The sequence below is a fragment of the Madurella fahalii genome, assembly GCF_045866475.1.
Source record: "Madurella fahalii IFM 68171 DNA, scaffold_1, whole genome shotgun sequence".
Classification (NCBI taxonomy): domain Eukaryota; kingdom Fungi; phylum Ascomycota; class Sordariomycetes; order Sordariales; genus Madurella; species Madurella fahalii.
The window spans coordinates 2,466,209-2,491,026 of NW_027263971.1; the positions used below are offsets into that span (position 1 = coordinate 2,466,209).

A 24,818-nucleotide genomic window follows, 5' to 3' on the forward strand; every position below is an offset into this window, starting at 1 on the left:
ACAAGATATAATCAAATCCGCCAAAAGAAGGAGAAAAAAAAAAAAAAAAAAAAAAAAAAAAGCTTGAACCGGTTACCAAATCCAGAAAGTCCAAAGCAGAATTGAGAACCCGCTGGCAAGCCGAGAAGACTATCAACACCGGGCCTACCAACGCAACAAGGTATGTTACAGAGAAAGTATAACACAGTTAGGACAGCGCGTCACAAGTCAGCTGCTCATGAGTCGACCTTGACCCGCTTCGCCTCACTGAGATCAGCGGACTCGGTATGAGACCCGCTACCACTGATCTCGGGGCTCTTTCGCTTATGCGTCGCGGCATCTTCCCTCAGAAACGACGGTCCCGTGGCCCCCACCGGCGTCGAGAAATTCAGTGGGCTCGGAAGAGTGTTGCTGTCACTCCCCCGGAAATTCCACTCCGGGTAGAAGCTGCTAGGGCTGGGGAGAAACTCGTTGTTGAGGAACCGGGACGGCAGGGCTGATACAGGCGTGTCAATGTTCATGTTGTTGTTTTGGTGGGGCGGTGGGCGTGCAAAGGGGTTGGGCGGTCCAGTGGCGCCCGCCGAGAGCAGCGCCGAAGCCGACGGAGACGGAGGTGGGAGGACCACGCCAGAGGAGTGCGAGTCCGGGCGCCTCGACGGTTGGGATGTCGCATCCGTCGCTGTCGTACCGCGGGGAGACGCCGACTCGGCCGTGGCACTGCCGCCATCCGACTCATCGGGAATCTGCACCTTCAACCGCGGCCGCGAAATGCTACCGCCGCCGACGCGCAGGCTATTGGACCGCGAGGGAGGGGTGAAAACCGTCTCCGGGATCGACGACAACGACCCGTTCCTCTTAATCTGCGGCTGGCCCTGCGTGCTTGAGCGTTGAGGGATGGGCGGGGAGCCCGTGTTATTACCTCTCGAGACACTACCAACATCGATCGACTGCGACCTGCTGGAGGGCGCCTCTGACTTGACTTCGGGGTGGAATGCCGCCAGATGCTGCGAGAGGATAGACCGATTCTCATCAATGGGCGTAAAAATGCTGCCTCCCTTGTTGGGTGGCGCCTTCTTGACCGGTTCATGCTTTGGCCTCGACTCCATAGGCGCTGGCGGTTGAGGCTCCTGCGGGGGAAGGACAATATGCGGCGGTTCCTGTGGTGGCGGCGGCGGCACATGTTGATGAGGTTGCGGTGGGCTGTGCATGGGATGTGCTTGCGGTGGGGACATATGCGGGACCGGTTGTTGAGGAAGCTGCTGAGGAAGCTGTTGAGGGGGTGGCTGCGGTGGTGATACGGAATGACGTGCTGCTGGCGGGCCCTGAGGTTGAGGAGGGAAGTTGGGAGGTACCGAGGACCTCTGCTGCTCTTCCACAAATGGGTGCATCTGGTGTGGGTGCTGGTGTGGATGCGGGTGCGGATGCGCTGCGGGATACGGGTATTGGGGGTGAGGGTGCTGTTGAGGCATGCCGTGGGGTGGCAGGTTAGGCGGCATATTCGGGGGGTTCTGGGGGTTATAGATCGCCGGCTGCGGCATGAACGCGAAGCCGTTCACCGCAGCGGGCTGAGGAGCACCGGGGGGCCCGACCGGCTGGCCAACCATTGGTCCTATCCTTCGAATGTCGTTCCGCGACGACGGCCGGGAGCCCATCTGCGGCTGCGGAGTGTGACCTCGCGGACCATTCCCGGGGTGCGGGCCAAAGACACCATTCGGAATTGGGGGTGATGCCGAAGGCGTGTGATGCCTGAGATGCGGGAACGAAGGCTGGGTCTGGAAATGAGGTGGCAGCATATGAGGGTCCATCCCATCGCCTTGCGGCGGGGTGCCGTTCTCGTCGTCTTCCTCCTCATCGTCGGCACCGCCATTGAAGTCGGAGGGGCCCTTGTGTTCGTTGGGGCCACCGTGCTATCACGGCCCTGTTAGCCCGAAAAAGCCCGTACAGAGGAGCATGGGGTGGTGGACCTACATAGGTGTACCGTGTGATCAGATCTCGCATGTCGGATGACGAGTACTCGTAGAGCTTCTTGTTACTGCCAAAGATGAAGACGGCGACATCCACAGAGCACAGCACTGACAGCTCGTGTGCCTTCTTGAAGAGACCTCCCTTTCTCTTTAGAAAGGTGCTGGGTTGCGAGGCGGACAGTTAGCAGCGGTTGCGGGTGGGGGTAGAGGGGGGAGCGTCTTAGGGCTGGACTCTTACACCGAGCGGTTTCGGTCATCCTTGATGGCCTTGATTTCAATTTTCCTGCGGCCCATCTTGTCGGTCGCCGGGAGACCAAGGTGCTGGTGCGAGGGCAACTATTGGTTCGAGTCGGAGTAGGTGGCGGGTGCAAAATACTAGAGGCGTATGGAGCAGCGCTGGAGAATTGCCTCGTCTGCTGTCGGCAACAAAGGCAAGCTGGCGACGACGCGACGACGACGACGACGGCAACACGCGGCAATGCAGCAGATATGCGCGACAATCGTAGTCGAGACAGCTTCGGATGGAAGCTGGCTCGCGGTGGAGAGCTTTGGCGACAGGTGGTCGCGTTTGGCTGGGGCAGGATCTGGCCGTTTGACTTGAAACTCACGGACCGCGACAATGGTGATGATGGGGCGAGGCCTGTCTTTTTGTGCCTTTCGGCGAAAAGCAGGCGTGGATCTCGACGGCCGACGTCAATCCCGGACAAGGGTAGCAACAAGATACGCTAGTACTTGCGGCGCCGCTCGTGCAGTTCGAAGGCGATGAGGCTGGATTTGGTGATGCTAATAATAGATCGTCGAGTTCTGATGTCGAGAGACAGAGGTGTGGGCAGGTGGGCAGGTGGGCAGAGGGTGGGCGGTGGGAGGGAAAAGGCAAGGCCTGGGGGGGAACAGTCGAAGGGGATCCGCTGCTGCATGGATTCAGAAGAGCCGGAGCCACGAGTCACGCTTGGCGAACCCCACAGCTGGCATGGCCTGTGAAGAAAGCCGAAACATGGGCTTGATTGGCCGGCCTAGCACGGCCCTAGCTCGCCGTGACAAAGACGACAAGGCCTTCTGGAAACGCGACCTTGGACAAGAAATCGAGTCCTCCCGTTCTCTCCCCTCTGGGGTCAGACGTCTACAACGACCTTTTGGAATAAATGATAAACAGTGTCCGGCAACAAGAGCAGGCAAGAGCGTGAGAGTCGTAACGGTGAGCTCCTCGCATAACCAACAGAACAGACCAATCCCCTTACGGCTGCCACAAAATAATTCGTGGACCGTGCTGCAGCACCGTCACTTGCGATCTAGGCGCATACGGAGTCCTGTCACTGCTGACAGGAGACATTAGGCCTGGCTACTTGATTTTCTGTTCGGCTGGGATATGGCCCTCCGGGGCAAGAAAGGTGCAGACCCAATTCAATATACCCGGGTAAGACGGTCCCAGATCACCCACGGTCCGGTTGCAATGCATCGCGGGACGCCTACAGGATTCGTCCCATCACCGTGTCTGCTCTAAAGGCTACCCAGGAATTCGTAGCGAATCGTGGGGGGGGGACGACTCACCTCAAACGCCAGCCGTCAGGATGGTCAGCGTAGCTTGGGACAAATGGCATTCCTTGTGGCAGAGCGAAGTTTTCTTGGCGGTAGTTCCCGAGGCTGGAACAAGTATCGATCCGCGGGGCGCATGCAGGAAAGGGACTTTGCTGCGCCGTAGGCTGCCAGCCAAGGGAACTTGCCCTCTACCCCTCCTCCTCCTCCTCCTTCTCCCGATCAGAGGATTCCCACCTCCTTGCCGCCTCGCTGTCATCAACCTAAAACAATTCAGACCAGGCAGGTTGGGGCAGAGTAGCGCTCCGATCGCTCTAGCAGACCTTCTCGGGATTTGGCACAACGCCGCATCTACATGTTCCCAGTGCTCGGTTGCGGTGCCTCAGCGGCGCTGCTTCGCATTGCTGTTGCACTGCTTTCGGGATAGCCCGGTCCACGGCGCCATAGTAGCAGCATCGCCTCAACGAAGATCGAAGAGCACGGTGGCCGGCCCGAGTCGAGAAGGTCTACCGTAGGAGGTGGCTCTACTCTGTCGCGGTGTGAGGGCCATGCTGCAGTATCCATCTGCGGCTATAGGATTCCTGGAAGATGCAACCTACACAAGAGCCACGTACCCTGTTGATGCTATCTTCACAAGGGCAGATTGACATTCGGAGGCGCCAAGGATGCGGCACCGAGATGTTTCGCAGCCGAGAGTCTGTCAAAGCAGGATAGCGCACCACAGGCCATCTGACAAGAGGCATCGGCTTCTCTCGTCGCTGCGGTTGCACCACGCCCTTGGCACTCGTAGCTCGGCAGGAACCAACATCCTGACAACTTTCACCATAGTATCAACGGGCAGGACGCATCATCATGACCGATGCTCCCCCCGGTTTCCAGACGTCCGCAATGTGAAGGACCGAATGCTGCTCGCTATACCCCTGTTGCAGAAGGCCGTTGCTGCGGGCGGGCGGCGGACAACTGGTGTCGGTGGAGTCATTGCGCGATGGGCGTCAATTGCCCTGCCGTTTGGCAACCAGGATGCCTTTCTCGCAGAGTGATTGGCTACTGAGCTGGCAGTTGGTGTAGCGAGAACGGGGTCTGATTGGTGGGGGAAGCCCCATCGATTAGCCCACCTTGCCAGCCCAAGCGCCGAGAGGGTTAAACTCATTTTTATTGGGCTAATTCATCAATTTGCCCGCTTCTGATCTCGGCATTTCGCATGGGTAGGATCTATATTTAGCTATTTTTAGCACATCACCTGCAGCCCGCCAGGAGCCCCGGACAACTCGCAGGAGAGCAGTCCTTCGGCCACTATCACACTCCAATCGAACGCCTGCTGAGGTGTCTGCACCCTCGAATTGCAGTCGTGAAAGCTGGTATGGCCGCTTCTTCTGCAGGAGATGACCCCAAGTGCAACTTGGCAGGTGATTCGTGAATTGACGCTGGTCAACCAATTCAGACTGGTCGTCAACGGCACACAATCAATTTAATCAGCTTACCAGTCTCGGCAAATATCGTACGCTATTCTGAGTGTACGACACGCGCGCACCCTGCTCGTACCCAATCATGAGATTCTGGTCAACCTACTCCCGGCTATCGGGATGGGTTTAACGTCTCGGGCCCGGCCAAAGAGGGCACGCGTCGACCCAGAGCTTCGGGAAAGGTGCGGCGGTTAAGCAAGGCACCATGCCATGCATACTTTACGCACAGATGGCGATAAACATAGAAACACTCAAGCTTCTAACATTCTACAACGCCAAATATTACCGGGTTGGAGACGGTCACGACCCCGACGACGCATGGATGGTTGCAACCTCGTCGCCGTCGACACTGGCCAACCATACGCGCGTTCACATAGCCCAAGTTCGGTAATCCATCCTGTAGGCCAGGTCCTGATGTCCATCATCCTGGGCTAAACTCTCGCCGGCTACATCCCACATATCATCTGCATCAGATAGTACCTTACCTCCAGTTCCAAACTTGGACCAGAATTCGTCCACCTTCCCTCCAGTAGATACGCGCTAGACGCGATAGTCCGAGAGAGGCTGAAAAGGAGGGACCGCTTGATCGTCTGGTACCGAGAGCCGAAACGAGAACGCAAGCGCCGGCATTCACGTCTCTCTCCACACACGCACCCTAGATACACGCACAACCACGGCACGACATAGATCACCAGTTTCGACGCAATATCAGATCAAAATCCGGCCAGCCGGGTAGCTCATCAAAACCATTTCCACGTTAAGCACCCACGCCACACGCCCGCCTCATTACCTGGACATGACAAACATCATCCTGAGATGACCTCCGGTGGAGATAACCTTGACCTAGCGCGCCGAACAAGTTGGGACTGTATCTGGTTTTGGAAACGTCGGGCACTTTTAGAGAGAAGCCAAGACAATCAATCTATCAGGAAAAAAACGACGTACCACAACTTAAGGGCATCATCGACTAAAGTATCGAGAGATGTAATACTCTCTAGCGGCAAAGAAAGACAGGGATAAGTCTACGGAACCCTCCCGAGCCGCGTGTTTCGGCCGTCGTTCGGCCGTTCGGCCGTTCGGCCGGCCCACGTCCCGCAAGGCGCAAGACTCCAGGTTTGGAGACCCGAGGTGGGAGGCCGGACCAGAACCGATTGCGCCGAACCAGCACGGAGAAAACGTCCCATCCGGGAGGCAACCAAGGCCGGCTTGTAACAAGCCGAACGGGGGATATCGAGACGAAGGGCAAGAAATACTTCGCCATATGCATGCATGGTCCAAACTCGTCCAGCAGGCAAAGGAGGTGTGATCCGTTTTGCCCCTGTTTCTTCGGACCCGAGCTAGAGGGTTTCCCGCGTAAACGGGGTAATTAGCCCACATGTAACCTCGGGATCAATCTGCATGCACCTCCAATCCCAAATTTTTTTTTCTTTTTTTCAGATGAAAAGTGAGCCCCGCAGGCTCGGTCGGTAGATGTTACAGTACAGTACCTTCTCCTCCTGGCGTCCCTCGCTGGGCTGCTGCTACCGGGCAACCCAGCTGCTGGAAATCCCCGTGTTACCACACCGGCGGGGCCTCGCCCAACGCCAAAAAGTCTCCGATCGATTCTACACTACGACACACACCCACGTTCCAAAATTGGCAGCAAATAACTGTAATGATCTTCCTCGTTCCTCTCTTGCATGTTCGCCTGCATACCGCTGTCATCAACCGCTTCTGACGAGGGAGAATCAGATCGGCCCAGCGCCTATGGTGGGGTGTAAGACCCCTTTCCCCATTTCCCTGCGCAACCCACCGGCCAGAAGAGCCGAACTCCATCCCCTTTCCCCTTTCCGTCCCATGGTCCCTAAACATGGTATGTATGTACACGAAAAAAAAAAATAAAAAATAAAAAAAAATACAAACTAGACCCAGTGAACGCCTGGACCCTGAAAAGGGAAGCCCCTTCCTGTAATCCCAGAACCGCTGATGATTCGGTAGTATGCAACCCTCCTTTTTTTTTCCTCCCCCGGGTGAGAGGATGCAGCCGCATGTAAGCCCGCCGAGCTGTCCGGCCCAGGTTATTGTCAACAACGCCGTTGCAGCCTGGCTGAAGCTTGCACCAAAGCTTGGGTAGCATCCCGCCGACCAGAATATCACCCACGCCAACTCCCCATCCCCATCCCCTTCCAATTCCATCCCACCCGTTCCGGGACGAAATGGGGAGTGGCCAAAAAAACCGGGTTAGGCTCATCGTCCTGCGGACCCACGTCGTAAGCGCCAATACGGCGGGGAGTAAGTAAGTAGGTAAGATGAGGCCCAAATGGGCCCGTCCACGTGAATCCGATCCGACCTGACGAAGCCTGGATACCGAAGCCGATGGACCTCTCGGACTTCGCAAACCGGAGCAAACCCAAATCATCTTCCCGTCCCGTCCCGTCCCGTGTATCCCCAAACCCCAACGTCCAAGACTGACCACCAACGACCAAATAAGTGCCACTCCCCCAACTTCCCCCTTTTCCCCAGAAGGCGAGCGCCGCTTGTTCAACCGAGATTGACGAAGCTGGCCGCTACGGGCGCATTAGTTGAGCCGAGGCTCGCCGATTCGTCGGGGTTCTGATCCCGCGGTCGCGAGCCATTGAGAAGAGGGCAGAGTCTTGAGACATAAAGTTAGCATGGGTCCTGGCAGGTGATTGTGAAAACCTAAAACGATAGAACATGTGTAAAGTCGTAATTGAAAAGGAAAATAAGCAGAATGGAAGGAGGAAGAGGGGACTGGCGGAGGTGACCTGACCACCCCTCGCCGATCTCCAAATCCTCAGAATCTTCCTTTGTAATCTGTGTCTGCTTGCTCGGGGATCCCGGAACTTATCCCCCTCGCGAGGTTCCGTTGTAGGTCTCCAGTCGCTGCGCTTCCCCCCCCCAATTTCCGAGGCCTGCCGCGACCGGGCTTTTTGGGTTCCTCCACCTCTAGAGGTTCGGCTGTCTCCTGAGAACAAGGGCATACGTACTTTTTATTCGTCTTGATGTGGCCAACCTGGCCACAGTTCGCACACTTCCGGGTTGTGCCCGTTACCTTCTCCGTCGAAGGCTCTGGCGAGCCCTCGTCCCCGGCGCCGCCATCCTTGAGCTTCTGCTGGAGCTTCTTTTGTTTTTCGCGCTTCTTACGCCGCTCCTTGTTCTTTTCTAGACGCTCCTGCTCGTAACGGGCCCTGCGGAACTGGTTAGCATCGTCTGGCGAGGCGGGAGCGCGGCATCGGTTGTCCTCAACGTACTTCATCAGGATGATTTCATCCTTTTCTGGGTCTCCGGTGAGTTTGGCGTTGTAGATGCTGGAACCCTAGTTAGCACCGAGATACCATCGCAGAAGGATCTGGGTTTACTTACTCAATGTTGTCAAACTCCATCTGACGCCTCCGCTTGCTGTACTGCGCGATGACGACCGGGTCATGCACAATCTCGGTGACGGTCTGAATCTCGCCGTTATCCCCTTTGACCTCCCGGATGATCTTCAACTTCCTCCAGTTCAGAGCGCTGGCTTGACTCTGGCTCACTTGGCTTACACCATCGGGCTGGGTTGCGGTTTGCGCGACTTGGCTCTGCACATTAAACCGGTCGTCTTCGTCCTCCTGCGCGAGGACGTCGTCGTCGTCATGCTCCTGGGTATTTTCCAGGTTCTGCCGCTGCCGGTTCCAGATGTCTTTGAGGGATTCGGTGTAGAGGTTGTCCTGGTTTTTGACGTTGTACATGTGACCGCCGTTGGCTTTGCGCTGCCGCTCAATGGCATCAGCCGATGTCGCGAGAGGGCCGTGTAGCTGCTCAAGGAAGCCGCCCTTCATTGATGTCCTGAGGTAGCTGACGCCGAGACCCTTGCCGGTTGGGTCACCGGGGCCGTGAACCGCAATCATAGCCTTGCCATGGCTGGCGTCGATGAAGGCTTTGGTAAGCCTCCATGGTGCCATTTTGTTAGCAAGCGCATCTGGCGGGAGCTCATCGCCTGCTTCCATGTTGTCGTCGTCCTTGAAAATGGCGTCGTTGACTTCATAACCGCCGTTCTCGAGTTCATGGGCGCCGACTTGCATTGCGTCGAGGAGACAAACCTCCTCTGGCCGCACAAGTGATCGGATATCAGCCTCGCTCATCGGCTCTTCTCCTTCAGGCAACACCCAATTCCTTTGCTCTTTACGGAAGACGAGGAATTCCTTGAGCTTCTGACGATTCTGCGATTCATTAGACTCGGCGACGTGCTTGGTGATATCACTCAAGGTGACATTGTCACTGCGGCGTAGCAGACGATATGACACCATCTTGAGGCGATTTTTGGCAATGTTGGTGACGCGCCGAGAATGCGGCCCAGGCACTTCCATCGATGGCAGGATTTGCCCAACCACAAAGAGATGGTCGATATTCCGGATGTACCATGACGAGCCGGATTTCCCCGTGGTACTACGACCGAGGAGAAAGTCGGTGCTTCTCGGGGAATGTTTGAAGATAGGGGCACGGAACATTTGATTGTGCAGCGTGGGCACGGTCTCGCCAGGATGAACTTCGCCGACCATGGCGAATGGCGAGCGATCTTCGGGCATCAGAATGTAGGGCTCGCCAAGTTCCCGTTTCTCCGGTCTCGAGTCGGTCCCTTTGGAGCGCCGGTAGTAGTTGACAATCTTCTGGCCCATGCCGAAATTCGACAGGACGATGGGGATCTCTTCGCAGTACTCGAAGAGGATGGCAGTGGAATTGTCGTTCATTGTGAGGTCAGCCGAGGTCTGGAAGATCTCGGGAACCCGCTTGCCCTTGATCAGCTTCCTCTTCTTCTGCGCGGGCGCCTTGAACTTGATCGGATGGAAGGCATCCTTCCGTGGGTGAAACTGGGGCCGATGGTAACTGTGCGGGTCGCTGGCGGCGAGTTTCACCCTGTAATAGGGCCACGAGAGCCTCTGGGCTGTCATGCTGTGCTCAACCGGGATCGAGGCCAGTGTGGCCCGGACCTTGCTCTGGCTGTTCTCCTTCAATGCGTCGTAGGCGGTGTCCGAGGAGAAATTGAACCGCTGCGACAACTCTCGGCCAAGCTGGCCATTCGCCATGCGCACCGTCTTGTGCTGGATCTTGCGTCTCTTGGCGACGCGTTCTGACTCGACGTCGTCGATGAGGAGGTAAGGGTCGTTCATGTCAAGAATAACACGCTTGCCGAGCTTGGAAGTGGCCTCTTCGAAATTGTCAAAGCTGGGCGCCGTGAACCGGGGGATCGGGGGGAGGCCCTTGGGTATCTCGACCCGGCGCTTCTTCGGAGCCGGACCGTCGAGGAACATTCTGTCCCAATCGTCGTCATCTCCATCCAGCTCAGTCTTAATGAGTCTGTTGTCGGCGACTTCGTCGACCTTGTCTACTCTGTCGGCGAGGGCGTCACCAAGGCGGATCATAGTGTCCCAGTCATCGCAGACCAAGGCAATGTCTCGAAGAGTGTAGCCTCCCACCGTCTCCGAGTCGGACTCATCATCTAGGTTGAATACTTCGAGGTCGGCCTGCTCCAGAGGCTCTGGCTCCTCAAGGGAAACGAGACCGCGTGCTTCGGCTTCCTTGATCCTCTGGTAAACAGATGACGAGGCAGGACCGGGAATGCGAAACAGCTTCTCCTGGTCGGCTTCAAGTTCCAAGCTGAGCTTCGTGGGCACGAGAGGTTTCGGGGGCTTGGCGGGCGTCTTGGAGATCCATGTAGCCTGTTTCGGTCGGAAAAGCTCGTTCCAGTTGAGAACAGCATTCTCCCTGAATGCCGGATAAGCTTGCTTCACGGCTTCGACTAGGCTCTCGGCAGGAGGTGGGATGTTGGGATCCTGATTTGCATCGCTGGGCTTTGGTCCGTGGTCAAAGTTCAAGGCGATCAGGTCTGCAAGCGACTCGCGCCGGGGCCCATCCACATCCATGCGATCATCTCCGTCAACATCTAGAGCATGGGGTGACGAGACAAGCCCATCGTGATCAGCACCCAGGGGGGATGAGGGGATGTTCTCGCCAAAGAGGTCGTCAGTGTCATTATCGTCTGTCAAGCCTGGGCCGTCGCCGCTGGCACCGCTCGCGTGGGGTTCTTCGTCGGGTAAGTCGTCCTCGTCGCTCAGGTCGATGTCCTCGAAGTCGATGGCATCGTCGGCCTTGCCGGCTTGGTCGAACGCGCCGCCGGCGGAGAGTTTGCCGAGGAGATCGTTTACACCGTCGCCGAGGCCATCCTGGAGTTTCTTGATGGCTTCATCATCGCGGGCCTCCTGTTCCCTCCAGTCGGCATCGTTGAGAGTGGCGAAGTCGAGCTCGTTGTCTTTGTCGCCCGCCATGGTGTCGGTTGGCGAATCGCTTCGCGACCAAAGGCCTCAGCAGACACAATGGTGTCTCGAGATGCTCCCGAGGGTTACGCGACTGGAAAAGGTCAAATCATGATCCTTGCTTTGCAACACCGACGAGTCGTTGCTGCGCAGCGTTGCAGCGCGTATTTCCTTCTGCGCGTGGGTTGCGGTGGAGAGAATGTATCGGTCGCCGGGCCGTGAAAGGATGGAAGGATCAAATGGAGGGAGTGCTCGTTCGCTGCCAGTGGTTGAAAGCCGCCAAGAACCTTTGAAGCCGCATCGGCATTCGGGCCCATTCCGGTGGCGGGTTAAAATGCAGGCGGGTCCCCTGGCGGGCTGTGGGGTTGCGCGTAGGGTGAAGTGGCCCGTGCATTTGCGCCATCTACTCAGGAGCTTTCCTTTGTAATAAATGTTCTGTTCGACAAACACAAGAGGTTAAAAAACGGAAACGAAATACACGTAGCATGGAACCCCACAAATCTCTGATTCGGAACTACACTGTATGGTAAGCTGCCAGTTCTTCATTTTCTCTGCCTGGTCGCCGCTGCTGCTCAGAAAGAGTGAAAGTAGGTACTGTACGCACTACTCTTGAGCCAGGTTTTGCTGTGCTACACATAGAAGACGACCTCCCGACTGTAGCCCATCTCCAGTCCCAGCAGCCTATCTGCAAACATGGTTCATTGTACATTGAGGGGAAGGAGGCCCACGTTTGCTATGGCCGCAATCATATCATTATATATATATATATATATATACATCTTTTAAATTGCATAGTTTCTTCCCACCATTTCCTCTGCTCTTCAACACTCTTTTCTGCCGTGGCTGTTTGTTGTTATTGTGGCTGGTTCGGAGATAGGGTTCTACACAGAGTCCTGAATGACGTTTCCTTGAGCCGAAAAAAGACGCCCTTTACATTTGGGAGTTTTATCCCATATATCGCTGTCTTGGGACAACCATACGTCTCGTCCGACTCGGTGTATGCCTGCCGGTTGCCAATAGGGTGTTATTCCATGCGGCCCTGGTGGGCCATAAATAAGCTGCATACCTTAGGTAGAGCGGGGGAATCACAACACTAAGAATGGGATTGTTCGTTGCAATTCATGCAAATGCTGTGGTCACTACCGGCAATCAACATGGCCACCAGTCCAGCAAACAGTGAGCTCAAAGAGCAGCTCCGCGCGAGATTCGTCACCAAGACATTGAACGAGGTCCCGACCCCCTCGGTTGTACTGGACCTGGCAAAGCTCCATGTGAACTGCGAGCGCATGCTCGAGGCGACCGAGCGACTTGACCTTTTATGGCGGGCCCATATCAAGTCTCATAAGGTAAGTTGACGTTTGCTTTCATCCTTCGCGGCAGCTCACTTACCATCCATTTCACAGACAACGGAACTTACTCGTCTCCAAGTCGGCGATGACCGAAACACCCCGGTCTCCCTGATAGTCTCAACCATACTTGAAGCCGAGAACATCCTCCCCCTGCTCAGAGAGTACCAATCCAAAGGCCGCCGCGTCAACGTGAATCACCCCCTTACCCGTCCCCCCTTCCCTCATCCACCCCTAACATCCTTCCGCCTATCCTAGGTCCTCTTCTCCTTCCCCGTCTTCGTCTCTGCCGTGCCCCGCCTCGCGGCCCTCGCCTCCCACCTCGGCCCGCAATCCCTCTCCCTCATGATCGACCACCCCTCCCAACTGTCCTGCGCAGCGGCCATTGCCTCCTCTCCCTCCAGCCACCCGCCTCTGGTCTTCATCAAAATAGACGCCGGCTACGGCCGCGCCGGCGTCGTGCCCTCCTCACCCGCATGCGAAACCCTCATCGACGAGGTCCTGGCCGAGGAGGCGAAGGGCAACTGCGTACTTCAAGGCTTATACGCCCACGCGGGACACAGCTACGGCACGAGGGAGGATTGGGGCGCGATGGAGTACCTGGCTGGGGAGTTTGCCGGGCTTGCTGGGGTGGCGAGGTTGGTAAGGCAGAAGAGCCCCAACCACCCGCTGGTGCTTTCGGTGGGGGCTACGCCAACGACTACGACGATTCAGTATCCCGGTTTGTTCGCGGGGGGTGGAAGGGGGCCCCGGGATGGAGTAGCGGGGGCGCTGGAGAAGCTGGTTGCGGAGCTGAGAGGAGAGGAGTTTGAGTTGGAAGTGCACGCGGGAGTCTAGTAAGTAGTTTGCTGTGGCAATTCATGCTTTCGACGGTTGCTAACCGCAGGGACAACAACAAAAACAGCACGACTTTGGACATGCAACAGCTGGCTACGCACGCCAGAGACTCGTCGCTTATGACGGCAGATGACATCGCCATAAGCGTGGTTGCAGAAGTGGCTTCTAGTACGTCGCAGTTCTGAGACCTGTCGTGGCTTCAGCGGATACTCACCACAACATCAACAGTCTACCCCGGCCGCGGAGTCAATGGCACGACTGAAGCTCTCATCAACGCCGGCAGCCTGGCCCTTGGCCGCGAGCCTGTGGCGGACAAGGGCGAGATGCCAGGGAAGGACTACACCGGCTGGGGGTTCTTGATGCCCTGGCACCTGAACACCCCGGCACCCGGCCAGGATTTCCCGCGGGTCCATGACGGCTGGCAAGTCGGCCGCATTAGCCAAGAGCACGGCATCCTAACCTGGCAGGGAAGGAAGGAGGACGAAGTGCCTCTCCGAGTTGGACAGAGGGTCCGCGTGTGGCCTAACCATAGCTGCATTGCTGGTGCTTGTTTCGACTGGTACTTGATTGTCGATAGCAGAATCAAGGGGAAGGAGGACGAGATTGTGGATGTCTGGCCGAGATGCCGTGGATGGTGAAGGGAAGGAGTCTTGCTCTCCCGCGTTACTTTGGCCGCAGTAGACAAATTTTGAGATGACCGAGTCGCTCAGTGCAGGAGTCAACGAATCGAAATCTGAATGTGATATTGCTCGCTCTTTTAGTTCAGTGGTTGAACCCTTCGTATAACTCCAGACGCCATCGTGCCTCCTTTTCCTCCAGTACTTAGTACTACATCTTTAGAAAGCGCATGGGATTCTGTGCGCGGTTGTCTTCCGGTGTAGCGTGCTCTTCCCTTGCACTGCTGTCATCCCGCTCAGCGTCCTCTCCATGTTCGCATTCCCTTCTTTGATTTACAGGCCTCTGTAGAACGGGGTCTAAGTGGGAAGTCATCGCCTTATTTGCAGCGCTTCTCAACGATACCCGCCCCGTTCTCATCGTACTCCTTCCTAGAGATCCACATCTGGTGGAAGGTCCCTAAACTGGCCAGTATGCTCCCGCCAATCCAGGCGCCAAACCTTCGCTCGCTTGTCAGACCGGCCGCATGGATCTTGATCTTGGGACCGGGATACATGGATGTAAGCTCCAGGTTAAGACGGTCGTTGAAGCCGTTTAGCAAGCTCGTGCTCCCGGTGACGACAACGTTGCCTAGCAAGTTGGGCCGCAGGTCGACATCAACTCCATCTAGGGCCGCTTTGATTAGGGCGGGGATTGTCTGCGCCTTAGACAGAACTGCCTCTTCGCTCGAGCCCCCAGCCGGGGGATATGCCGCCGACTCGTCCCACATGCCCTCGGCCACCCGGTACCGCTGCTCGCGCCACATTTGGTTGCTGCCGTCAGGCATCTCAAAGACGCGTCCGGGCTGGCTTCTCGCGTAATCCTCGTTGCCGGGCGCGAGATAGCGGCCCGGCCCGCGCCACACTTCGACGACTGACTCCTTGAACTCCCTGAGAACCCGCTCTTCCTCATAGGCGCGGAACGAATCGCTGATGGGAAAGGGGAATGTGCGGAGCCTGGCGTCTGCCGGTGCGCCGGCCTCGACCGGCTTCTTATTCTCGACCATAAAGGTGGGCACGATGTCGACTTTGGGGTCGTTGGTCTTCCACATGGAGCGGATCTGGCCGCTCAGCCAATAACCAGCCGCCGGTGACCGCTGGACGGATCGCTTGAGTACCATCCCGTCGTGGATGGCTGTGACGCTCGTGTTGGCGCCCCCCACATCCAGCACGAGGGCCGTGGCCTTGCCGGCGGCGAAGGCGGCTAGCACGGGAGTCCGGCTGAGCCAGAAGGCAGGGCACCCCCAGGTCTCCATGCACACCTCAATCGCCTTCTCGCGGGCCTTGGCTGCGTTCCAGGGCGCCTCAGTCATAAGCAATGGGTTTTCTGCGAGCGGCTTTTCGAGTGCGTCGGCTGCATCCTCTGCCGCGCCGCTGTCTTCCATGGTCACGTCGCCATCATCGTTAGCGTTGAGATTGTTCTTGCTCGGAGGCGTCGGCCGGGGCGGCTGCAGACGCTGGACGAGCATGTACTCCCAGATTCTCGTGGCGGCATCCCAGTCTTCGACGACACTGTCGCGGTTCATGTAGTTGCGTACTTCAAAACCGGCGCGCGGAGTGAGGATTTCGTCACCGAACAAATCGCGTCCGTCGACGTGGCCGTAGAAGGAGGGGATGAGCTGCTTAGGCATCTCCTCGCCCGCAAAGCCGGCGCGCGTATTACAGTAACCTGGATCGAGCACGAGGGCCGAAACCTCATCTAGAAGCGGTAGGGTTAGCAATTGGAGGCGCGCGACAGCTCTGGAGAGAGCTCTAGCTTCAGCAGCACAAACTTACCTCCGCCGTAAATGTCCGTCGGTTGCACCGACGAGGATAGAGGCTGTTGTGACATGACTGTTGAGCGTCCGATAAACAGGGTGAACACACTTCCCGGGGGGAGTAAAATGCGCGGCAAGATTGCTGATGAATCACTACTCGAGAGACGCGATTTTCGTCGTGTTTGCTGTTGGGGTTTTTTGCTTGTCGCGTTCGGCTGTGGAAGGCAGCTCTCCAAATCGGAGGGGAAAGACACACCCCAAAGTTCGGTGGGGCTGGGGCTTGGCATTCCCGAGCAGAGCTCTAAAACCCTAACCCGGCATCTTGGGTTATCTCTCAATCACAGCTTCGATCTCTACCGTGGCCCCATGAGTAACAGTGTTTTCTCAAATTCCTGACAGGGCTTATAGAACAGCCTACGGGTATCAAGTGATCGCCTTACTTCCAGTCATAGCAGTATAACAAAACCCCAAATCCCCAAAGGAAACGCCATGTGAACTTGCCCAATCGACTTACACCCTCGTAATGACCGCGTCCCCATCGTCTTCCTCGCTTTCCCACTCCCTCCCTTCCCCGTATAAGACCTCGCAAACCCCAGCAAGTGGCACGTCCATGACCGCATCCGTCCCTACATTCCACACCTCCTTCCAATTCAACCTTCCCCCCGCCCTTAGATTCCTTTCCCTCTCTTTTACTCTGCCCCCATCCCCACCACCACCCATCCTCTGACCGCGATCCTCCTCCCCTCCCATCCCAACCCCACTTCTATCCTTCGCCTTCCCCTTGGACCCCGTTGGCCCCTCCCTTCCCGCCTTCCCCTCCCTCCGGATCCGTCCCTTCGCGTCCACCACAGCCACCTGCGCCGCCTCGTCCACTACCGTCTCAACGCTCGACAGCGGCAGCGTTAGAATCTCGAGATTGTACGCCGCCAGCGCAACGTAGATGTATACGAGCAGCATGACCAAGAAGCTGGGTATGGCCAGCGACCACCACCGGTTGGGGTAGTAGTAGATGCCCAGCGCGTGGAGAAACGGGCTGGGCAGGTAGCTCCAGAGCAGGTATATGAGGAACGAGAGGCTGCTGAACAGGTAGAGCACGAAGCCGTAGTACTCGTAGGTCGGCACTTTGGGCCGGGCGCGCGGGAGTGGGTCGCCCGGGTGGTCGTCGTCCGACGCGTCCGGGGTCGTGGGTCGCGACGGGCGGAGAAGGGAAGTCAGCGATGGCGACGGCGGTAACGGCGTCGGCGGTCGGCCGTAGAAGGGCGGCGCGAAAGCGTGTTGGGAGAATGGGCCTGGCGGGGGGTGGAGGTCGTCTTCGTCATCGTCATCGTCTTCTTCGTCTTCTTCTTCCTCCTCCTCTCCTACTTCTTCAATGTTGTCGTCTTCTTCGTTCTCATCTCGCTCAGAACCTGTGGCGGAAGCCAAAGTGCGCGAGTATGCGTAGTCCCCTTCTCCCCCCGCTTCATCCTGATCGTGGTCTGGGCGGTTATTCGAGTCTGACGAGCCATGGCCGGAGGGAGAGCGGTTGCCGTCGTGTCTGTATCCATCTGACGGAGAGGTGGGGTCCTCTTCGACTTCTTCTTCCGAGGTTATCGACATGTTGACATCCGAAATGTAAATTGTTCCCGACTTAAGGGTGTCCCAGAAATTGCGGGATAGCGCGTCCAGTTGATATAATAAAGGCCTACAGTAGATCGGGTACCTTACAGGGGCTCATGGCAACACAAGCTCTAAGCCAAGACCTGGGGCGCACCCCACTGATCAGCGAAGGTCGTAGCGCCAACACCCGCTGCTTTAAACATCGGCCTGGCCGTTTCTGGAGAGCTTCTAGCAGCTCCCGTCCGTCTTAGATAAGAGTTAAAGAGATCAATGACAAGCCCCAGTTCACGTCTGAATTTTGCGATAAAGAGACAGTATAGCAATGAATTTCCCACATCCATCCACCTATAGATAGTACAACGCATTACACTTCTATCACTCCTTACCATCAATGGGGCACCTGTATTCCCTCCCTTTCACATACCCATCCTTCGCCAGCAGCGCTTCCAGGCAGCTCTGGTGATAAATATGCCTACACGCCAACAGAACCAATGGCCCCATCATCGGCTGCTCCCTCTTGCGGGGACTCATCGCCCCACCCACACTCCCAATATCATGCTGCCTTTCTCTCGGATCTTGCCTACCCGGACCCTCATCGCCATTCGCTTTCTCCCCCCCCTCCTCCTTCCCCTCCTCTCCCTCCCCCTCCTCCTGCCTCGGCCTCGGACTCAAATCCTTGCCCTTGCCCTTGCCCTTGCCGGTGTACACCTCCCCGTCGTCTCCATCTCCGCCCAAACCCACCACCGCACCGTTATTCTTCCCAGTCACCCCCTGCGCCATCAGCCCCTTCCGCTGTATCTTCTTCCTCTCTTCGGCAGCCTTCTTCTCCTCCCACGCCTCAAAAACATTCCCCGCCACTCCAGGCCCCCATACCCTCTTCCCGCACGCCTCGCACGTCGAACCACGCGGCCGCCACCCGCGCTGGCGGAGCTCGACCGCCTGGCTGACGCTGACAAACAGGCTGCGCTCGAGCAGCCGGTTGGAGAGCCGGAGGATCGACTCCTCGTAGGCGTACGCCGAGAAGATGGACGAGAGCACCGCCCGGAGATCGGCCAGGTTAGGCGAGGCGGCCGCCGCGCGAGTGAGGAATGCGCGGAGGATGCGGAGGAATGAGAGATTGCTTCCTATTCCAGCGGCCGTGGTGTTGAGGAGGGGTAATGTCAAGGAGGATGAAGCCGAAGAGTGAGTTGGAGGGGTCGACGTGGACGTGAGGAGGGCCGTAAAGGTGTTCTGGACAAGGGACCGGAGGAGCGTGAGGAGTTTCTCTCTGTCCGGTGTGTGGCGTGTTAGAAGATGGTCTACGTTCCCGTTTGTTGAGCCCTCCGGAAGCGCTTGCAGTGTCGAGGAGAGTCGTCTGGTGATCTGGACCGAGGTTTCAACCAGGTCAAGCCAGAGGTTCTCGTCGGCCGAGAGAGTACCATTGGGCGGTGACCTCTGCCCGCGCCGGCTAGACTTGGCGTCCCTGGCAGTCTTGGTCTGCCCCTGACACAACCAGATACCCACTAGAGTGAATTTTCTCAAAGCGTGCATCAGATCCTCCGCCGGCGCTTGTAGAGCATGGGTGTCATCTTGGGAAGTAGCCTCTGCGAGGAGACCCTGCATTGCAGACTCGAGTGTTTCGAGGTGCTTGACCAACCGGCCCATAGCCTCGTGGACCTGGCCCTCTTTTGCCATGAGGATGACAGCGGCGTCAATCACGCCCGTCTCTTCCATGGTCGGAAGCAATGCTTCCAGTCTCAGGTTGGTTGACTGGACCAAACCGACGTATTCGGACACGTGCGCCGGATCGAACCTGCACATCAACCGCAGGTATTGTTCCACAAGATCTCTGTCTGGCGAGCGGTCAAATGTGATTTCCTTTTCCGGCTGCAGAATGGTTCTAAGGTAAGCGTACTGCAGCTCCGGCTGCGCAGCCACCGAATCCAAGATGTACTGATGCAGCTCTGGGGCATGCCTTGCCATGGTCTTGGCCGCCATGGAAGGATCAAGCTCCACAAGCTCGGCCGAATGTTCTTTGATAACATGGTGGACATCCTGAACCTGCCGCCGTGTGAGACCTGCCGCCGGTCGTAAGCAGACGTCAATGCAGCTGAAGATGGCTTCTCGGTCGTTTGGGTCTTCAAAGTAGGTCTGAACAAGCTTTCCGTACTGCTTGTCGACCTTGTAGATGCGCTTCAAGATGCGATAGAAACCAGCTTCCTTAAACAATGGTATGAGTGTTGCAATATCTGGCGGTTGGTACACGGACAGCAGGTACTCAGCACTGAGCTGGGCATCCTCCGCCAGATCTGGGCCGGGGTAATTGCATAACCCCGTAAGAACTTTGGTGAGGGCTGAGCCGGGGAATAGAAGGTATTGTGGGTACTTTGGCAGGTTTCTGGCGATGAACATATCCAGATAGATGGTGTCTTCGCGGGAAAAATCAGTTGTATTCATGATTTCCATCAAAATGGAAACGATATACTGCCGATTCACCGTCAGGCCAAAGATTTGCTCTTCTGGCAAGTCCCGGTCAGAGCTGCCATTCGCTGATTTTTCCGGCGAGTCGTTGAGGAAGGAATCCTCGAAGGCTTCATTGAGAGCGCTCAGGAAGCTCGGAGCATCAAAGTCCAAGATCAGCCGCAAATAGGGAAACGAGGGTTCTTGTGACTGTCTGGGCTTCGTGAGAAGCCGCTTGCTGCTGCCTTTTGGCCATACGATGCTCTTCCCTGAGAAGAGGAACCAGTAGAGCTCGGCTTTTGCCTTTTGCGCAACATCCTCGGGAAGTGCCTCGCCAGTGGGATAGATGCGTCCAGTGAGGACGTAGGAGAGATAGGGGAATATTTTCAGTGCGTTTACCCCATAGATCTCGGCCTGCATTAGGCTCTCGGAACCGGAATGCTGGCCGTTTTGCGTCAGCGGTACCAGCAGGGCGAGCAGGTCCAGAAGCGGGGTGATGAAGTCGTCTAGAGCCTGGTTCCAAACATAAAGCAAGGCGTCGTACAGGCGATGTTGCTTGCAAAGCAGCGTGATCTGGTCGAGGTCAAGCGTGGCGGTATCCATATGACAAATTATCTCCTCGAGCCGGCTCTCCAGCCCTTTGCTGACGAAGTAGGTGACCATCGCTTTTACAGCCACCGGTGGGACGGCGCTGATGAAGCCATCGAGGATATAGGGCTCGAGTGTCTCGAGGAAAATACCTTCGACACCAGCATCCTCATACCAGTTGTAGATCTCATCGAAAATAAAATCGACATCCCCCACGCTCTGACAAGCCGCAAAGCATGTCTGTGCGAGTTCTTGCAAGTGATTGTCGTCCACTGAACCCCTATTCTTCTGCCTCTGGCTAAACGCGTATTTGAGAGATGCGCCCATGATCTCCATCAACTTGTCCTGGACCATGGAATGCCTTAACTCTGCGTCCTCTGGCAGTCCGACCGTGAGTTTGTTGGTGTCGCCCGTGTAATACGATGTCGCGAGCTCAATGGCCCCAACATAATCACCGTTCTCCATCAGCGCGATGAGCCGGTCTGCCCAGTTAGATAAAGCTCCGATTGACACGTCGCTGAATCCCAGAAGGAAGAGCCGGCCCTTGTAGGCTTTAAAACTCATGTAAAAGGCGTCTGCAACGACACCATGTAGCGAGGGATCCTCTTCATCCAGATTCTCCACCAGACCGCCGAGTTGCTTCGAGAATCGATCAACATGATAAATGTGCTTGTGTATGAGGTCGAAGGCTTCGGTCATTCGCATGCTTCTGTCTTCGAGCACGATCAACCGCTGGGAGATGGTCAGCACAGTCAAGACAGACCGGCTCAGCCATTGTACAGCGACGATAGGCTCCTCGCACTTCCATCGGTTTCGTGCCCTGAATTTGAGGCTGGGAGGCTTATCCTTGTCCTCTACTGGTATTTCGTCCACGTCCAGAACAGTGAGGACGTTCGACCAACAGTAGACCAACTTGACTTTGGAGATCTGGTTTCCGGTGACCGGGTCCGCCACTTTTAGCTTGACGCCGGGGAACCAAGCCAAACACCCGGTCATGGCGCTATGCGCAGCAACTTCCTTGGGCCGCGCGGATTTATGCTGGGTCTGAGCAACAGGGGTGGTGGAGACAATGACCAGTAAATAGGGTGTGAGCATTGCTGTGAGTCCCATCGTATCTGTCGCCATCTCGACGTTGCCGAGCGGGAGAGAGGCAAATGCTAGAACAGTGCTGGGCTTCAGCGTCTTCCCCGGCGGCGGCTTCGAATCCGGGTACCGGCCTAATATCCTCGTCGTCCTCACTGTCCTGCCGAGTGCTCCAGTTCCCCGAGTTGCGAGGTGCGAAAACGCCATTCCTCGGTCATCCGCGGAGACAAGAGCCGTGTGTCGAGTGCCGAGAAATCCTAAGTGCGTGATTGCAACGTTCGGCATATGACCATCTGCTATCCTGTTCTGCTGGTGCGACGGATCTAGGTGCGGAATGCTGAGGAACGGCCTTGCAGCCCGTGTAGTATCCCAAGTGAAGATGTTGCCGTTTGCGTGCCCGCCAGCAATGGTGGTATGATCCGCAGAGATTGCGATCGCGGTAATGGCACCAGATTCAACAGCTGAGAAGCCGTTAGCGAAATGAGACTACGCAAGACGTGCCGGACTCCTACCTTTTGTCCCCGGGCCGATGATCAACTTGAGGTTCTGGTTGTAGTCAAATGCTAAGATAATCCCTTTCGAGGTACCCAGCACTATCGAGGCCGAAACGGCAAGACACGTAGGCGAGCCAAAGTTCCTTTTCCCTGCCTCAGAGAATGCTTGGCCATTGAGTTTCCTCAGCTTTGTCCACCGCACTACCTCCCATGGCGGCGACGGAGTTTCGGTGTCTCCCGGGTCGAGTGGCAGCTGACTGCCCATCGAGACGGTCCGGCTGTGGCCTGCCAGAAACGCGGGGGAAGATGGCCGCGAGGCGGATAGAAGCGGCGAGGAGATGCGTGACTGGAACCTCTGGTCGAAGGGTCTGAAGGAAGGCGTCGGACTGGCCAAGCCCGGCCGTGAGGCGAGAGAAGGCATAACACTGCTGCCGGGCGAGGAGATTACGGAGCCCTACATTGCGTGTCAGTCAAGGGTTCGCTTGAATACTTCCTTCCAACGTACCTGCAGTGAAGGCGTATCATCTGGGATGGAGAGCATGGAGCCTAGGGGACTCGTAGCAAGCCGGGATATCGCATCCGTTGTCCCATCTTCCGAGGCGGTTTCGTTTGCAGCCTCTACGAGTTCACGGTAACGGTGTGCGATGACGCTGGGGCCCACGGAAGGCACCGGGGTCTCGGGCGAGCGCTGTTCTTCCTCAAGGCTATCGGCAATGGGATCCTCTTCACGGTCGCCCTTCACGGTCTCTTCATCGCTAGAGCTCGAGCTCTGGGCGTCGACTGGCGACAGTTCCGGTTCGTCGGCCATGGCGGCCCCCGGGCCATCCTCCCCCCGGAATTCTCTCAGACTCATCGGTTCCTATCAATGAGACACATGGCTCCGCAGATGCCAGTCAATGCGCCCGCAACGTAACTCGGCGAGGCAGGATGTATCTAGGTTATAGCTGGGCCAGGGACATGGACCTTGGATTCTGGATCGAGCTTTGATGCAACTTTTAGAACGGTACAACCCTGATGCCCCGGTCAGGAACAAGCAGGAAGGGCGACAATAGGCGAGGGTAAAGCTAGAAGAAGCGAGGCGCTATGGATCAAGCTTGCTCAGCGGCTGGCGCATCGAGCTTTTGGAGGTTGCACGAAGTACGCAGCTTCACCCCAGCCGTTGCGCTGGAGCGCAGTGGGGAACCAGCCTGAAAGGCGGTTCAGCCACCCGAACCGGGGGTGCCTGGCCTTATCGATAACAGCCAATCTGCACTGAAACATTGCGTATCGTCACGACAACCATGCTTTGAGACATCCAGCCCATCACTTACACTTGTATTTCGAAAACGTCACCGCTTCATTGCGCCCCAGAATTGGCCTCTACATACGAGCGTGAAATAGCGCCATGGCGTCCATAGGACCGCAACTCCCTCCGCACCTCCAGAAGCGCAAGCGCACCTCCGAAGACGAGGCCGAAGTGGGCTCGCCTCCAGCCAAAACCTCGCGCCGGGACAACGAGGACGAGATTCCTCTAGAGGATAGCTCAGACGACGATTTTGGGCCATGCGCGCCTCCGCTTGGAAATGGCATTGACAAAATTAAGGGCCCATCCGGACTAGAACCAACGATAGGGCCCCCCCTCCCACCTTCAGTCGCAAACAGCACAGCAAGCGCGCCAGCAGAACAGAAACGATCAATTAGCCCTTCCCTTCCTCCATCCGCAGAACCAGCCAACGAAGACGAGATCCGCCTCGGCTCCGACGACGACGATAACACCCCAGGCCCAGCACCTCCGCCTCCTCCCAAAACCGCTGGTCCCGCCCTCCCTCCGAAGCGCGTCATTGGACCCGCGCCACCACCAGCGGACCTCTCTGAGCGGCCCACAACCGGGCCTGACTCCGACTCCGACTCCGACTCGGACGATGACTGGGGCCCGGCACTCCCCACCGCCGCCGGCGCGAATCCTAAATCTGCAACAGCCGGCCGTTCCCTTCCCTCCAGTCTAGAACCCCAACAGCCGGCCGCCCCCAAACGCGACGACTGGATGCTCGCCCCGCCCACCAGCAGCGGGTATCGCGCTCCCGACCCGACCAAGCTCAAGAACCGCAAGTTTGCGAGCGGCCCACGCGCCGCCACATCCGCCGACCGCAAACCAGGGGGCGTGAGCTCCATCTGGACCGAAACGCCCGAGGAAAAAGCCCGCCGGTTGGCCAATGCCGTGCTGGGGCGCGAAGACCCCAACTCACAGCCTACCAGCGCCCGGCCGTCGCGGCCTGACCATCCGAGCAGCGACCATCCCAAGGCGGCGGACGAGGCGCGAATCAGATCCTACACCGAGCAGACGCGTGGTAAAAGCCTAGTGGAAGAGCACCAGGCCGCTAGGTTGGCCGGCAAGGCAACGAACACGGGTAGTAACGTCAAGGGCCAAGGCGGTGCTGACGACGACGACGATGACCCGAGCAAGAGGGCATTTGACTGGGAAAAGGATATGAAAGTGGGCGGGAGGATAAGTAACTCGCAGCGGAGGGATATGCTCACCCGCGCGGCGAACTTTGGGGGTAGGTTCCAGAAAGGTAGTTATCTATGACGAGTGCATGGAAAGGAATGCATACCCGTGAGGCATATGCTCCAAGTATCGTCGGTTATCAGTGTGCTCATTGAGCCCGACAAAGGGAGCTCTGCATCCCCCCCCCCCCCCAAAAAAAAAAAAAAAAAAAAAAAAAAAGAATTACCGGACTTAATACTACACATACAATGTAGCTACACTTTCATACTTTAGGAAGTATCACGACGGTGTGGCAAAAAAAAAAAAAATTTGGC

The 24,818-nt window shown here is 57.0% G+C and overlaps 7 protein-coding genes across 7 annotated transcripts; 2 read left to right on the plus strand and 5 right to left on the minus strand.

Moving 5' to 3' along the window:
• Window positions 1–215: 215 nt before the first annotated feature.
• On the minus strand, window positions 216–2,237 carry RLM1 (resistance to lethality of mkk1p386 overexpression; the record flags this gene model as incomplete). The annotated part of the gene is made up of 3 exons (XM_071056184.1): window positions 216–1,886; window positions 1,948–2,104; window positions 2,182–2,237. 3 exons carry the CDS (start codon window positions 2,235–2,237, stop codon window positions 216–218), a joined length of 1,884 nt encoding a protein of 627 aa, XP_070912285.1.
• Window positions 2,238–7,459: 5,222 nt separating this feature from the next.
• On the minus strand, window positions 7,460–11,238 carry MFIFM68171_00763 (Histone acetyl transferase-2; the record flags this gene model as incomplete). Its single annotated transcript, XM_071056185.1, has 4 exons — window positions 7,460–7,571; window positions 7,927–8,127; window positions 8,191–8,247; window positions 8,303–11,238. The coding sequence occupies 4 exons, from the start codon at window positions 11,236–11,238 to the stop codon at window positions 7,460–7,462; spliced, it is 3,306 nt and encodes a 1,101-aa protein (XP_070912286.1).
• Window positions 11,239–12,380: 1,142 nt separating this feature from the next.
• Window positions 12,381–14,047, plus strand: MFIFM68171_00764 (Serine dehydratase domain-containing protein; the record flags this gene model as incomplete). Its single annotated transcript, XM_071056186.1, has 5 exons — window positions 12,381–12,572; window positions 12,630–12,764; window positions 12,831–13,408; window positions 13,477–13,577; window positions 13,638–14,047. 5 exons carry the CDS (start codon window positions 12,381–12,383, stop codon window positions 14,045–14,047), a joined length of 1,416 nt encoding a protein of 471 aa, XP_070912287.1.
• A 356-nt stretch (window positions 14,048–14,403) lies between these two features.
• ARP4 (Actin-related protein 4) lies at window positions 14,404–15,893 on the minus strand (the record flags this gene model as incomplete). Its single annotated transcript, XM_071056187.1, has 2 exons — window positions 14,404–15,761; window positions 15,839–15,893. The coding sequence occupies 2 exons, from the start codon at window positions 15,891–15,893 to the stop codon at window positions 14,404–14,406; spliced, it is 1,413 nt and encodes a 470-aa protein (XP_070912288.1).
• A 436-nt stretch (window positions 15,894–16,329) lies between these two features.
• Window positions 16,330–17,415, minus strand: VPS8_1 (Vacuolar protein sorting-associated protein 8; the record flags this gene model as incomplete). The annotated part of the gene is made up of 1 exon (XM_071056188.1): window positions 16,330–17,415. The coding sequence occupies one exon, from the start codon at window positions 17,413–17,415 to the stop codon at window positions 16,330–16,332; it is 1,086 nt and encodes a 361-aa protein (XP_070912289.1).
• A 375-nt stretch (window positions 17,416–17,790) lies between these two features.
• On the minus strand, window positions 17,791–22,827 carry VPS8_2 (Vacuolar protein sorting-associated protein 8; the record flags this gene model as incomplete). Its single annotated transcript, XM_071056189.1, has 3 exons — window positions 17,791–21,986; window positions 22,038–22,473; window positions 22,525–22,827. The coding sequence occupies 3 exons, from the start codon at window positions 22,825–22,827 to the stop codon at window positions 17,791–17,793; spliced, it is 4,935 nt and encodes a 1,644-aa protein (XP_070912290.1).
• Window positions 22,828–23,403: 576 nt separating this feature from the next.
• Window positions 23,404–24,585, plus strand: MFIFM68171_00768 (GPALPP motifs-containing protein 1; the record flags this gene model as incomplete). The annotated part of the gene is made up of 1 exon (XM_071056190.1): window positions 23,404–24,585. One exon carries the CDS (start codon window positions 23,404–23,406, stop codon window positions 24,583–24,585), a length of 1,182 nt encoding a protein of 393 aa, XP_070912291.1.
• Between the last annotated feature and the right edge of the window lie 233 nt (window positions 24,586–24,818).